Below are 14,129 nucleotides of genomic sequence, written 5' to 3'. Positions count from 1 at the left end.
CGATCCCCCCCTTATGTAGCAGGAATGAATGTATTTCCCTTGGGACATAAAAAACTGTTTTTCATAATTAATTTTTCTTTTAAAAGCAATTGTCTCTTCTTGCAGCGGACTGTCCCGATCCTAATTGCAGCGGGCACGGCGCCTGCGTTTCCGGTAAATGCTACTGCAAAGCTGGCTGGCAGGGCGAAAAATGCAATCAGGTCGACCAGCAGGTGTACCAGTGTCTGCCTCGTTGCTCGGATCACGGCACGTACGACCTGGAATCGGCGACCTGTATTTGCGAGGGACATTGGACAGGCGTCGATTGTTCGCAGCCCAGTTGCGGCCTCGACTGCGGACCTCATGGAACCTGCGAGCAGGGTGTCTGCAAGTCAGTATACCAGTTGTTATCGAACGTCTTTTGTACTGTCCTCCTTTATGGATCCTTCGTGTCTATTGCAACGCCACAGTTCCCTTAGAATTGGGTTACCCGGTTTGAATGAGGAAACTGATGTGTGCCACTTGTCCCTCCTTGTTCGTCCCTGCACAAAGAAATTTATCTTTGTCCACGATTTAGCTTGACCTGTTAGCGATGTTATTCGGGTATACGTGGATACATTGAACCAAGGAAGTATGTGGATCAGTGTCACGATGAATTGCCATTTGTAGAAAGCTTATTTACCGGGGAGAAAGTAGAAATTTCAATTTGGTTATTGTTCAGGGATGAATATAGCGACAAGAAAGATAGTTGATATTGTTACATCTCAAACTGCCCTGATATGTTTTCTCTGAATTAGCGAATAAGTTGAAATCATAGACGTAACCCGTGATACGAAGACAGAATTTCTGTGAAACTGTATCAAACAATGGACCTGGCTTATCGGTACAAGTCAACAGCACTCGGAGAAAAAAATTGTAACGCGGCAAAAATCCGGTAGTGGGGATGGAGTGCAAGGAAGAATGAGCTAAAAATGGGTAAATTGCTGGCGCGATCGTCGGCACGAAAAGTTCCGACTAAGAAGGTGAAAAATTGTAAGAAAAAGGCTCTATCTTTCGGGGGGTGGGGGGCAACTTATCACGACTCGAAGGACCGTCCCGTCCTACGATCCCTTTGTCAGAATCAAGGACGCGAAAGAGGATCTCCTTTCTCATATTCTAAAGCTGACGCCTCTCGTCTTCCCTCTTGTTCCATCGGTCGGGGACTCGCCGTGAAAGAGCCTCTAAGTGTAAAAAGTTTTCTCCGCGAGAGGGCAACTTCGAAACCGAACTCGAACTCACGCGCTCCCCCTCCTACCCCCCGTTTCCGTCTATAAAAGATTGAAGCCCGGGAAGGGAATCAATTTTACATTCGACAATAAAGCTTCCTGACACCGAAAAAAACTTGTCCCCCACATTTCGGCATCTTCGTCACGTTGTCGAGCCAATTCAAGTTTTACGACCTCTCATCCGGTGAACCCGCAAGAAGGGGGATCGAAGGACGCGCAGGAGAATCTAATTAATCCGTTGGACTTTCAGGTGTAACGACGACTGGACCGGCACCAAGTGCGACCAGAAGCCTTGCGATCCTCGTTGCGCGGAACACGGACAGTGCAAAAACGGCACCTGTGTGTGCAGCCAAGGATGGAACGGAAGGCACTGCACCCTGCGTAAGTATAATATTACGATACGATACTATGGTATTCCGACTAGATTTTAAAAAAAAAACAGACAGAGCGACCAAAAGAGAAACTGTAGATTTTCCAAGTGATTTCGTTCAAGATTTTCCACCCCGTAGCTTTGTCGTACAGCCGGGATAATAGTTTCCCCTGCCCTTAAAACGTTGCGAATACCATTCTAGAGTAACTAGAATGAAACGAACATCGGTTTTCAATTAGCTTTAATCGTTCGGCGACAGTGCGGATTAAAGTATTTGCTTTGGTTTCTTGATAGCCGGATGCGAGAACGGGTGCAGCCGCCACGGGCTCTGCACTTTGCAGGACGGCGAGTATAGTTGCGAGTGCTCGACCGGCTGGGCGGGTAGAGATTGCAGTATCCGTCTTGAAATGGAGTGTAACGATTTCATTGACAATGATCAGGGTGAGTGTCGGAAATATTCTTTATTGTTTTACTAACATTTAACCATGCCAATTACCTGTAACGTCTTGTATTATACGTGGTTCATCAATTACGATGGTAAAAAGTTTTAAGGTATTTTGTATTAAAAACAATCTCAATTTCGAGAACAGTGATATTTATTTCTGAAACTGTAAATATTGCTTAAAAATTGAAAGTTGAATGAACTAGTAGGTTATTATAGTGTCTTCTGTCAGAAAATGTTAATTGCTAAGCTATTGAGTACATAACTGACATTAATACAAAACGTTACACTTTCTCCCTCATACATGTCTCTTATTAATGAATTACATTTTTCTCTAACTAACTTCTCCCTTCACTCCACTTCATCCCCGTAAATTACAGTTCTTCCGTTTTAATACCGAGAAAATATCCATCATCATCCCTTAACTCTTTTCACGAAAGATACTAAAACGAAAGGCAAACAATGCCGAGTAGTAAAAGGGTGAGAGTAGTGTTTTAAGAAGTAATGTTTCTCAGATGGCATGATGGACTGTTCTGACAGCGAGTGTTGCTCGCACGCAACTTGCGCAGAGCATATCATGTGCCTTACTAGTAATAATCCCGTGGACGTGCTACTACGCAAACAGCCACCCAGCGTCACGGCGTCGTTTTATCAGCGCGTGAAATTCCTCGTCGAGGAGAATAGCGTACAAAGCTACGCTCATATGAACGAGTACACCGAAAGGTAAGATCGATCACTTCTTTTTATTCGGATTTACCATGATATTATAATATATATATATATATATATAGAACGCTTAGATCCTTATTTTTACGACGCGTAAGAGGATAATATGTAGGCGAGCGAACCAGTCATTGCCTGATTCCCTTGATTTATTAAGAATACACTGCAATTCGATTCGGAAGAGAGAATTATTTCAGATACATACATGTATACCGCGATTTGGACATAACAAATCTTTTGCAATTAACGTATCATCGTGTTCGTCAAAGGAATCATCGGTTTATTTTTATAAAATTAGCAACGACTGGTTCGATCGATGACGTCGATATACACGCGTATACTATTTAACAAAAGGTAAACGGAGTATAGCAATAGCTGCGTGTCATAGTTTGGCCTTTCGCAATTTCAAATCCGTTCGGATCAACGCCGCGGTTACTTTCCTCGTTTATTATCATCCACGAAAACTGCGCAGATCATTGATTTCATTCCGGGGAAAAGAGAATTTTTTTTGTTTTCATTTCCGTTTCTCGTGTTACGGCACGCCGGTGATAGAACGCTCGAAAATGTGCAGTATTGTGTATACAAGAAAACAAAATACCGAGAAAAGAGACCATTTTATCAGTTTTGATGCGCAAACGTGTTTGATTACACAGACTATGTGCACACGACGGTCACGATGGTTTAGCTAACCAGTTTGCTTACGCGTTTTCATTTCCCGACGAAGCTTCCACGATGGGGCAAACTACGAAAATTCTCGGCCGTCGTGTCGATCCCTCGACAACGCCAAAGATATTCCTATTCCCGTTCGATAAATCACACGCGAGATGCAAACAAAATTTCTAATCAAAAGAACAATACAAAAAAAAAAGAGGTACAGAAACAAAGTTTTCTTTTATATTTCAATTATTAACAAAAATGTAGGAAAAATTGGAATCCAAGTTTTAGTTGGTCCGAGATCGAACCGTGTTTACCCCATGGTGAGCGACTTCGCAATCACAAAAGGATTAAAAAATAAAAGAAGAAAACAGATTTAATCAGATTGCACCGCTACGCCAAACAATCCGGTATATCCGTGACAGCTGAATTATCAAGAGAGCCCCCGGTGGGTGACAACCCGGCCAAACCCCTGACTATCCTATTCCTCGTGTTTCACCCCCTCCCTCCCCCGAATGCCAAACACGTCAGTGATCATCTCGGAAGCATTGTCGATCAAAGGAGCTTTCTAACGCGCGGTCCAATATTAATTACTTGCAATTCTCGTTGCCTGATCGATACAACGTCTTACACAACGTACTTGAAGTTCCACTCACAATCAGCCACGTACACGAAGAACCCGTAAAGTTACTGATGTCGATGAAATTTCGTTAGTTCAACATTCGGAAACTGTTTGACTATTGGTAGGCTGTTTATATAGATAATAAATAGTTAACGAGATTCTTAATTGTAACGATTTTTTGCAATTTCTGTGAGACGGAAATCTCTTTTAGACAAATTTTGTCGCTTATCGAGTATCGGTTTCTAAAAGGAGAGCCGTCAAACCTCAATAGATCCTCTCGAAATAAAGTTTCCACCTCTGACATGTCTGATATTTGTTCTGCATGGTAAAAAAAATCTAAGGAATAGATATAATTTGTGTAGAAAAAGAAAGAATTCGAAGAAAATTTCGAGTGAAAATTAGTAACTAGATTCGACGTAAAGCCAGCCGACAAACGGGATCAGAAAGTGTATCCGCGTGACCGTGGTCAGCGGCCTTTGTTCAACACTGATGAAGATTTGCTCAGGACGCGTGCGGCGGCGGCTGCGAGCGCATTTCGGGGGATTCGTGTATTTTGTCTAGTGTTTATCCTCTGTGTGTACCCTGACCACCACCAGATCACCATTCACCCTACAGCCGAAGACCGAAAGTGGCTCCGTTCTACGTACAGACTGAACGAGACCAAAAAAGAAAGATACGGAAAAGAAACCATTAAAACGAAAAAAAAAAAATAAAAAAAAATAACGAAAGAAAGAAAAGAGAAAGAAAGAAAAAGAAAAAGTCTGCACACGGAGAAAACGCTCGAGAGACTCGCTTTTTACCGTATCTCGATCGATCGGTTTAATTAAGTTCTCGCCCCGCGTATAGAAAGTTTTACACGTTCTTCCAGGCTGACTATTAGTTCTTTGCCACGAACTAAGCGCGCAATATCAAAAAAAAAAAAAAAAAAGGAAATATTACTTTCCGTGGCGTTCTTGTCAAGTTGAAAAAAGAATGTGTCGTTTATTTTTCCAAAATTCTTGTGATTCACCACAGTCATTTCGGCCACTTTGTTTAAGCAGTTTTACCTAACGAAAAGAAAAAAAACGGGAGATTCATAGATAAAGCGCACGAGGACGATCGACTTCCGGTATCGTTGGCGAACTCGCTTGAACTTGATTAATTTCAGTTTTTCAATTTTATCATTTTTCGTGAGATTTTAAATGAATACAAAGATGAAGGTAATAACAGCGACACCACAACTCGATCGTCCAAATAAAATTATTTCTAGAAATGGTAGACACAAGTTTGAAACTTCTCGTGCTACTACTGGCTCCTTTTCTCGCGCGCGTCCTCCCAGGAATTTGTCTCCGTGTGTCCACGGTTTCCGCATACATATATCTATATATATACGGCAGTTCCGTTTGTGTCCGAGAAAGATATGTCGAGAGAGCGGGATAAAAGTTTGTTTGTCCCTGTTGTGTATCCATTGTTTCGCGGCGTCTCACACGACGGTATTGATCACCGTTTTTTTTTCTTCCTCTCCTTCGATCGGTCGGAGGACAATAAAGGGCTCGTTTCCATGAAACACTGCCGCTCTATCCATGAAACAGCCTCGCTGTTGTTGTTGCATCGGAGCCAATTGAACGCTCAAGGTCGCTGATAGGTTATCCCCAACTTGTAATATCTCGTGGCTCTATAACTTTCATGTTCCATAATTAAATTCGCTTGAATCCCTGAAAGATCTAACATTTATCACGATATGAATATAATTGGAACACCGCGACAACGTGTTAAAAATTACACAAGTTTTCGAAAATACAGCACGAAAGAAACCACAACTGGTCCAAATTTAAATTCATCCGAATGATCTAAAAACGAAGAATAGAAGTTAAAGGAACGGTGGATCGGTTCGTGGCAAAAAATATTCGCTGACAGCGATGAAGCCATCGCCGATCGGACCGTTCGCGAGGAGAATTCTTATCTCGAGGCGAACCCAAAACGAGAAAACGCGTCCCCCTCTCCAGAATGGAATCCCGAGCTGGACAGACGGAATACAAGTATCTGCGGGTCCGTGAATCAGAAATTCAGGCTGGGGATCGCTCGGACACCGTAATCAATATTCCCAAGATCGTCTCCCGTCATGGCGGCCGGTTCGATGGAATCTCTCCTCATTGTCAGTCGGGGGCTTCCTTCGAGCCGGGCCAACCGGCGATAAGAGAGATCGAACGCTGTCGTTTCGGAGCATCGTCGACTTCTGGGTACGAGGTCGAACGGAGACGAGACGCTGAATTCCAAACGAAACGATATAGTAGCTTAGCGTACGTTCGCAAGGATGGGAGATCGGAAGCTGAAACGCGTGTTTTTAATGGGTTGTAGCTCAAATTCTAAGTTTCCATAGGTTCGATGAAGAGTTAACCTTTTATGTCTCTGTATGATCGTTCGTTTTTGTAATGAACAGGAAGAAAGATCGAAATTTGTCTGTCCTCGTGTCCTTATAAAATCAATGGGTTGTAGGTCTCGATGAAATCGTTCCCTTGAATGAAATTCCTTTCATCTATTCTCTGTTACCTTACAATTCTGATGTTAAAGAATGTATCTATCGATAGATTAAAAGCGCAAAAAATTTCTTTACTACAAATATTTACTTTAGAAAAAAGTGCGTCTCCACCGAATGAGATCGATAACCCGGTAGCAGTTTCTTCCAATATGAGGACCTTCAACCCTATGATTTTGTACATGCATTTATTTATAGACACAGAAGAATAGTACTCTCCAATCAGCCAACGACGACTCACAATTTGAACTAAGACTCATTGGAAAGCCGCGTTTCCATTTCCGATCCTCCGGCCTTATCGAGTTGGGTCAGTCATGACTGAGAGTAGCAACTCAATGACTCTCCCTCTCTTTCTCGCTATCTTTCTGTCTCTCTCTATATATTATGTATATTTATATATTTATACATATATATACGTATATCGTATACATGATGTGTGTGCGTAGTTTCCAACTTGTGTCTGTCACGTGTATACCATTCTATGTTGGATGAGTCTGCGGGTGACTGCGTTCATGTTGGCGTGACTGGCGAAGACCGCGTGTGTGATGGGTACGCTTGATTTAGTGTGTGTCTACGTCTATTGTTTCTGTAACGGCGTGCGGAACATTGCGAGGAGCACTCGATTTAGCAGCGATACGTCGAGGAGGGAACGTAAACCCTCTAGGTACGACGGTTCCGGAAGCCACCCTCCTGGAAGGAGGAACCAAAGATCTCCGAAAGAGGATCCAGAGGCCTAGAGGGGGTTCACCTCGATCTCGGGAGGAAACGCGCGTGATCTTGATGGTTTCGTTAACGTGAAAAATTGTTAGACAAACGATTGTACAGACGATCGAAAACGATTGCTCGCGCAATGCTGCGTACGCGCGTCCGTTTTTTGCCCGCTACACGCGGGTTCTGTGATCGTGGTAACGCCCTTTCTTCTCGTTGGTTTTTCCCACACGTAGTACGTTCTGGAGTTCCTTTACACCGTGGTAAGTTGCAGCTCAAGCTCTCGCTAATCGTTCATTATCCAAAAAACTTTTAAAAAAAAAAAAAAAAAAAAAGTATCATCTATTGCTCGTTTCGCTCGTACATTCATCTTACATGTTTTTTCGTATGTCCCGTATATGTATCTATCTATCTATATATGTATACGTATGTTACCACCTTTAGCCTGCGTTTCTCGAGCTATACTTTTACGTTAATTTTTTGTTTCACATTTTCTTCTATTTTGATCACCCCTCGGGCTCGCCTCATCCAGCCGCCTGTTTTATCGATTCAGTTTTATCGTTCGTTGTTTCGTTCGCCAGTGTTTGTACCATACCTTGCTTACTCGACTCATCGCTCCCTCCAGTATTGTTTCTTAACAGCAATTTCTTGTTCTCTTTGTCTTTGTTTTTATTCTGTCGCTCTCTTTCGCTCTCTCATTCGCTCTCTCTCTCTCTCTTTCTTCCTGTACGTACCTGTCTACCTGTGTATCTGTTTCTATCGTTCTTGGGCCACATGACTGCGTTCGTTCGGCGATAAGTTCGAGCAAACCAGAACAGACAAATTCAAATTGACTTTTAATCCTGTAAAAAAGTAAATTTTCTCATTGAAATTCTAGAAGAGTCATTACAGTTAGAGATATAGACCCTATAATATTTTTAGAAACCAACGGCGACAAAATTTTCTATAAACAATGATATTTTCAAAGATCTTCAAACAGAGTTCAATTAAACATTCATTATTTCTCTTCCTCTTAAAAAGGAGCTAATGTTTGAAAAAATGTTTATAATTTTAAAAGTTCATTTTGTCTATAACCTGATCCTAATCTTCAATTTGACCTTAGTTGGACAAGGTATGAAAATGTTTAACGATTACTGGAACTAAAAACCGCCTGCGAACGGAAGTCATAAGGTATCTGTTCACACCTACAAAAAAAAAAACTACAATCGTACGAATTGTTTCTGTGTTATCTGTGATATGTCGTCGGTATGTTGTCATCCCCGCCGTCTCCCTTCCTTTCTTTGTTCTGTTTCTGTTATGTATTGTTTTCGTGTCCCTTAGCGCTAAGTTAGCTACCACCACCGCTCCCCGTAAAACGGCAATAGTATGTTTGAGAATCGTGTACTTTATAAAATACGATCTATATATATATAACTGGTCTTGTGTTGTTTTGTGTTGCCAGGCTTGCACTTTTATGTACGTACCAACCCTTGTCTCGAGTTTGTCTCTAGTGAAACTATGTCCCTAGCATTCACACGAAACGCTGACTTTATTGCGCGCCTCTTGTTGCGTCCACGACTCTTGCGTTCCATACCTTTTTTTTTTCTTCAATTGTTCCTTTCCGTCGTTACGAATCAATCACGACGACGATCACGACGACGATGATGATCGCAAACAGAAAGATACTAAAAAAAAAAAAGAGTGTAATTTACCGAGAGTTGAAACACTATGACGTGAACGACAATGTAATTACTTGTCACGCCACGTTGATTTTCTTTGCTCGAAATCAACAAATCGGCAATGATTACGAGAAATCGGGAAACAACCGTTTCACACAGCTTTTATTCTACACGATGATGCTGAAAAAAAGGACCCGATGGACCATTCCCTCCTTGTCCCTTGTCTACGTCTGTTATCACCTGTCTTACAATGTGCCAACAACCCCGTACACCAAAGCCCTGTGTCTGTCTTAAACCGATCCGTGCTATCTAAACCCACCGAAAGTATTGTCATACTTAACGAAAAATGTGTTTATATAAAGAAAAAAAAAAGAAAGAAACAAACGAAAAAAACACGACGACCCTTTTTTCGATTCAGCCCGATCGGCCGTACAACCCGTCCGCGTATCTTGCAAAACCGGAAACCATTTCTCGCCGCGTTGCGTCCTCCGCCATTACGGTACCAAAGATTCGCGTTTTCACGTGTACGTGAATCCTCGTACACAGACGAGAGAAATCTCTGTGTAAAATCTACGGGAAAAGTAGTCGAATGATAAATAAAGAAAACAGAACGGAAGAGAGAAATTGAAAAGAAAAAAAAATATGAAAGAGATGGCTGAAACAGGAAAGTCTCTGGGTACCGGGAGAAAGAGGCAAGCAAAACAAAAAAGATGTCGAAAAGAAAACGAAACAGAGAGACAGAATCGGCACGTTGCGTCCGGAGTACCGCGCGATTTCTCTCTCTTTGCCGAGACACCGTCCGTTCTCTTTTTTACTTTCTTCATTTTCCATCGTTCGATCTATACACATGCAGTATACCGTGCACGCTGCCGTTCGAAAGTTTGGAGCGTCGTTTGAATGAACAAAGCTTCTCCCTGTACATACACGATCCTCTTTACGTTTCGTGCTCCTCTTAAAAATACTCACGGTACAATCATCGTATTAATTTAGTGTTTTAAGAAGATATATGATAAAAATGTATTCACCTGTATATGATATCAATATTCATTATTTTCAGTATAAGGAGTAAGAGTGCTCCAAATTTTTAACCGTAGTGTTCTTTACAGATTGTTCCCTAATATGTTTGAAATATTGCAATAATGGATTCGAGAACGGAAAAATAACTAGAAAAAAAGCTTATATGGACATATGTTTGACATAAGTGCTCAAAATTTTACACGCCAATAAAACCTTGTAAATATCTCGTTATTAATGAATATTAATAAAGTTACCATGAGCTTAACCCTTTCACATAGTTACTGTCACATGTCCAATCGAATGTACGTTGTACAAACTCTTTCTCGACTGGTTCCGTGACCAAGATCCATTACTGTAATTATTTCTTACTGTTAAGAAACACACTGTCTAGGTTTTTCTCAGTGTCCGCTGCATTGAAAAATCTCGCTGTGTCCGAGACTCGTTGATCACGTTCTCTATTTTCCGTTCTTCATTCTTTCGATTGGTTTACTCTTGCGTTTCCTTTTTATTTTTGGAACCATTCAAGTATGGTTTGGACTTACCAAGTAGTGACGACTGTGCCTGCCACCTCGCTGTGCTCGTGCTTGGAGGATCAGCACCCCGGCATGTTGTTTGATCCCCAAGTGACCGAATAGTAGCACGGTGCGCGCAGCCGGAAGTCGTTTTCCGGGACGACATCGTGTAGCCTGAAAGATCGTCCGTCTTTACGATTTCACGGGTTGGGGGAAAGTGCGATCCTCCAAGAACGAATCATGACCCCATACGCAATCCCTTAGGGACCGATGAATATATATATTTACATACCGAACGCATCTATGCAGCCTGTTAGACGGCCTCTAATATTTTATTTTATTTTAATTAGAAGGTGATTGTTAAGAGAGTGTTAACTCAGTCTTAAGGAGTGATTATATGGTAACAGTGTGACTTTATTCTAATTGAAAATTACAGTACAGTAAATAGATACGAGAAGAATAGGAGAGCTCTTGTGGAAAGGTAAAACAAGATAAAGATATAGAAAGTATTTAATAAATGGAACTAGACAAGTGATGCCGCTGCTGAATATTCAATTACAGGTCCTGAATTACGTATTTAAGAGTTGACTGGTCGAAGTTACGAAGATAAAATCCCTACCAAACTGTTTCGATGCCTTGAGAGTCTAGTTTTTCACTCAAATTGTATATCACATTGAAGGGGAAGCTTAAAAGGGAAGTAACTTTGAACAGTCAATTTGTTGTACTAAAATTTTTTAAATATTCTTTCGATAATGTTTCAGATTAAGTGTTTGTTTGGATTTGTTGCTACATATTTCTCTATGAATAACATCGTATACTTTGTCGCTTTCTGTAGAAATAATATTCTGCTAATCAGAAATAATAGATCAGTGACTTGAATTCAAGTAGAACCTTTTAAATATATATTAGGAAATCTTTATCAAGTTTTGTTTACGACTCTTTTGCAAGTGTATAATTCCTTAAAATGCCTGCCCGACATCTTAACCGGAAAACCAGCTATACCGAACGAGAATAGAACGTGCAATCGATCGCTCCGCGCGGGCTTTTCGAATATCATAATCAAATCCTCGAATAAAAAGCCTATATAAACTCTCCGCGCGCAAGAGATTATTCTCGTTTCATACTTTGGATTCATCCGTCGAGACATTAGCAACCGATTAAGAATCACCTAATAATATTTATCATTTCTACGACATCCGTTATTCGATCAAAAGGCACCGTAACAAGCTGCGTACGTATGCGCGCGATACACCGCATATTCTATATATTATTATTATTATTATTATCTACCTACCTACATCGATCTCATTATATACAGCACAGAACACAGATCGCTTAAATTATATTCAGCTTAAAACATACTCCAACTTTATATATCGCAGATAATCCAGCCCTCAGATTTATTACTTATACCCATATTATATACTTTTCATTACGCCTATTACGTATCTATTACATGATATATATGCATGCGTTCTACTCTCACGAAAGTACCAAGAATAATACCCTCGCCCCTCCCGCCCCCCTTTTTTTTATTTATCAGCCTCGGGACGATCGTTCTACTTTTCTCTTATGGTTTGCCGAATGATATTTTATTATCCGCCCCCACTTCACCCCGCCCCCCTTTTGAATATGACAGTGCTCGAAAAACATGAATCCACAGATAAGCAATACCAAGCAAAAAAAAAAAAAGAAAAAAGAAAAGAAAAAATAACAAAAAGTGAATGAAAAGCAAAACTATACATATTCCCGCTTCGTTGCCGATATACGCGTGGTACAGCGACAACAGCCGTGCGCAATAACGCTCAATGGAGAGCATAGAGTATTTCTCCCGTACCCCGTGCGCGCGTGTTCCATTGTTCCGTTTGTAAAATCAATTTGTATCGGTTCCTGATTCGAGCGGAGGCATTAGCTTCTCGCCGCGCCGCGCGCGAACCCGTCCGGGGTGTGTACGCCCCGGCGTTTCCAATGGAGTTGCGGATCGTATTGGCAGCGAAGTGAGAATATTGGATCGCATTGAACCGTTGACCGCGGAAGCTGATTTGACAGACAGAATCGATTGTTCGCGCTCTCACCGTCTGGCCTTAGGATACAGCCAGCGGGAGGAGAGGAAGAGAGACAGAAGACTGCTCGTTAAATTGATTCGATCTTTGTCCGGAATCCGTTCGGGGGTGTCCACGTAGATGTAGTTTTGCGTGTTGATCGACCGCACAAATCTTTACGAAAGAACAAATGTTCGAAACGGAGAACGTTTCCGCATCCACGATAGTTCATGAAAAGTCAATAGTCTCGTGATGAAATTTGTTTTAAGTAGTTTTTTGTTCTTTGAGAAATTGTTAAATTTGAAAATTTCACTTGACTTAATGTCGACACGAATTAAAAAAAATAGCTCCTACTAAGCATTGATTTTTTTGTGAGTGTTGATGTGTTAGTCGATTGTACATTTGTCAGTCTCTTCGTTTATTCGTTTCGTTTCCTGAATTGTTGTTGGAATTGCGATGAAATTTCGAGTCAGCATCCCGCGGCGCAACGGGTCAACGATACGATCCGACTTTTCGGGGCATGGATATATTTTTGATTTGTAACAGTCGTGTGGCGGTGATGCGAGGCCAAGTTGTAACCGAGCAAGGAATCGGAATAGTAGGCATCAGAGTGTCCGTGGACAGGGAATCTCGCTTCGGGTTCACATTGACGAGGGCTGACGGATGGTAAGTACAAATATTCTTCCGTTTTATTTAGATAGTATGGGATTAAAAGCCTTTGGGGATAATTCGACTGCTTAAATGAAATATTGTTCAATCGAAAGATTTGAATTCGAGTTCAACGTTCTTGAGTTGTCGGTGTAAAGTCGAACTTTGACACTGCCACTGTCTGGAATAAAGATGTTTGAAATTCGATGACGCATCTGTCGTGCATTTAAATGCTTGACTAGATGGGTCTCTTCATTGAGGCGGTGTCGTTCACAGAGACACCATTTCCGTAGTATCAATTCATCCTAAACGTGAGATGATGCAGTCTATATTGTACTTTAATCAAGGGATAAATGATACAGAAACGACTGAGTGCTGATGAACTGACGAGTTTCATGATAGGACTAGATAGTGAAGGATACTCTACGTATTCAAGACTCGTACCAATAATTGACGAACGCTATACAAATAGCTAGTAATGATACGTTATTTCTTTTAATAATTATGTATACTCATAATCAAGCACGTAAAAATGATGTTTTTCTACTGATGTCATTAGCATCAGACTAACTGTCCTTCGTACCTTACTAAACACCTTATATAAGAAAACTTAATTCGATTAGTTTAACCCATAAAGACTAGAAAGATTTCCTCAAGATTTATTAAAACCTCACTGAACTCGTGTTTTACCTGAAAACGAACACAACACGCGTTTATTTGTTTCAATCGCGGAAGATGGTTCTAGCCGCCATATTGGCGAACCGTATGCGTGACGTTAGTATTTGCGCACAACGATGGACGACAAGCATGCACGCCAGCTTGGACGTCGTTCGTAATAGGATCAAGGCTGCATTGTAATGAAGGGCGAGGTAGGAGATGTTGGAAACACCTATATCAAACAGGTATACATATAGTAATCTTGGCGAGGATAATCCTGAAACACGGAGCCGGAGGAGTTGGCCCGGCAAACCACA

The 14,129-nt window shown here is 41.3% G+C and overlaps 1 protein-coding gene across 1 annotated transcript in view; it reads left to right on the top strand.

The window, feature by feature from the left end:
• Positions 1 to 14,129, top strand: part of LOC107195104 (teneurin-a) — a 93,603-nt gene that overhangs the window by 70,988 nt on the left and 8,486 nt on the right. The window contains exons 9-13 of the mRNA XM_015584881.1: positions 106 to 370; positions 1,495 to 1,625; positions 1,909 to 2,055; positions 2,572 to 2,779; positions 13,054 to 13,173. Coding sequence (XP_015440367.1) covers positions 106 to 370; positions 1,495 to 1,625; positions 1,909 to 2,055; positions 2,572 to 2,779; positions 13,054 to 13,173 — 871 coding nt within the window. The remainder of the gene's footprint in view (positions 1 to 105; positions 371 to 1,494; positions 1,626 to 1,908; positions 2,056 to 2,571; positions 2,780 to 13,053; positions 13,174 to 14,129) is intronic.

The sequence above is a fragment of the Dufourea novaeangliae genome, unplaced genomic scaffold, assembly GCF_001272555.1.
Source record: "Dufourea novaeangliae isolate 0120121106 unplaced genomic scaffold, ASM127255v1 scaffold49, whole genome shotgun sequence".
In the NCBI taxonomy this organism is placed as follows: Eukaryota; Metazoa; Arthropoda; class Insecta; order Hymenoptera; family Halictidae; genus Dufourea; species Dufourea novaeangliae.
The sequence above is the reverse complement of the archived record's forward strand: the minus strand, read 5'-3'. Positions and strand labels throughout refer to the sequence as shown.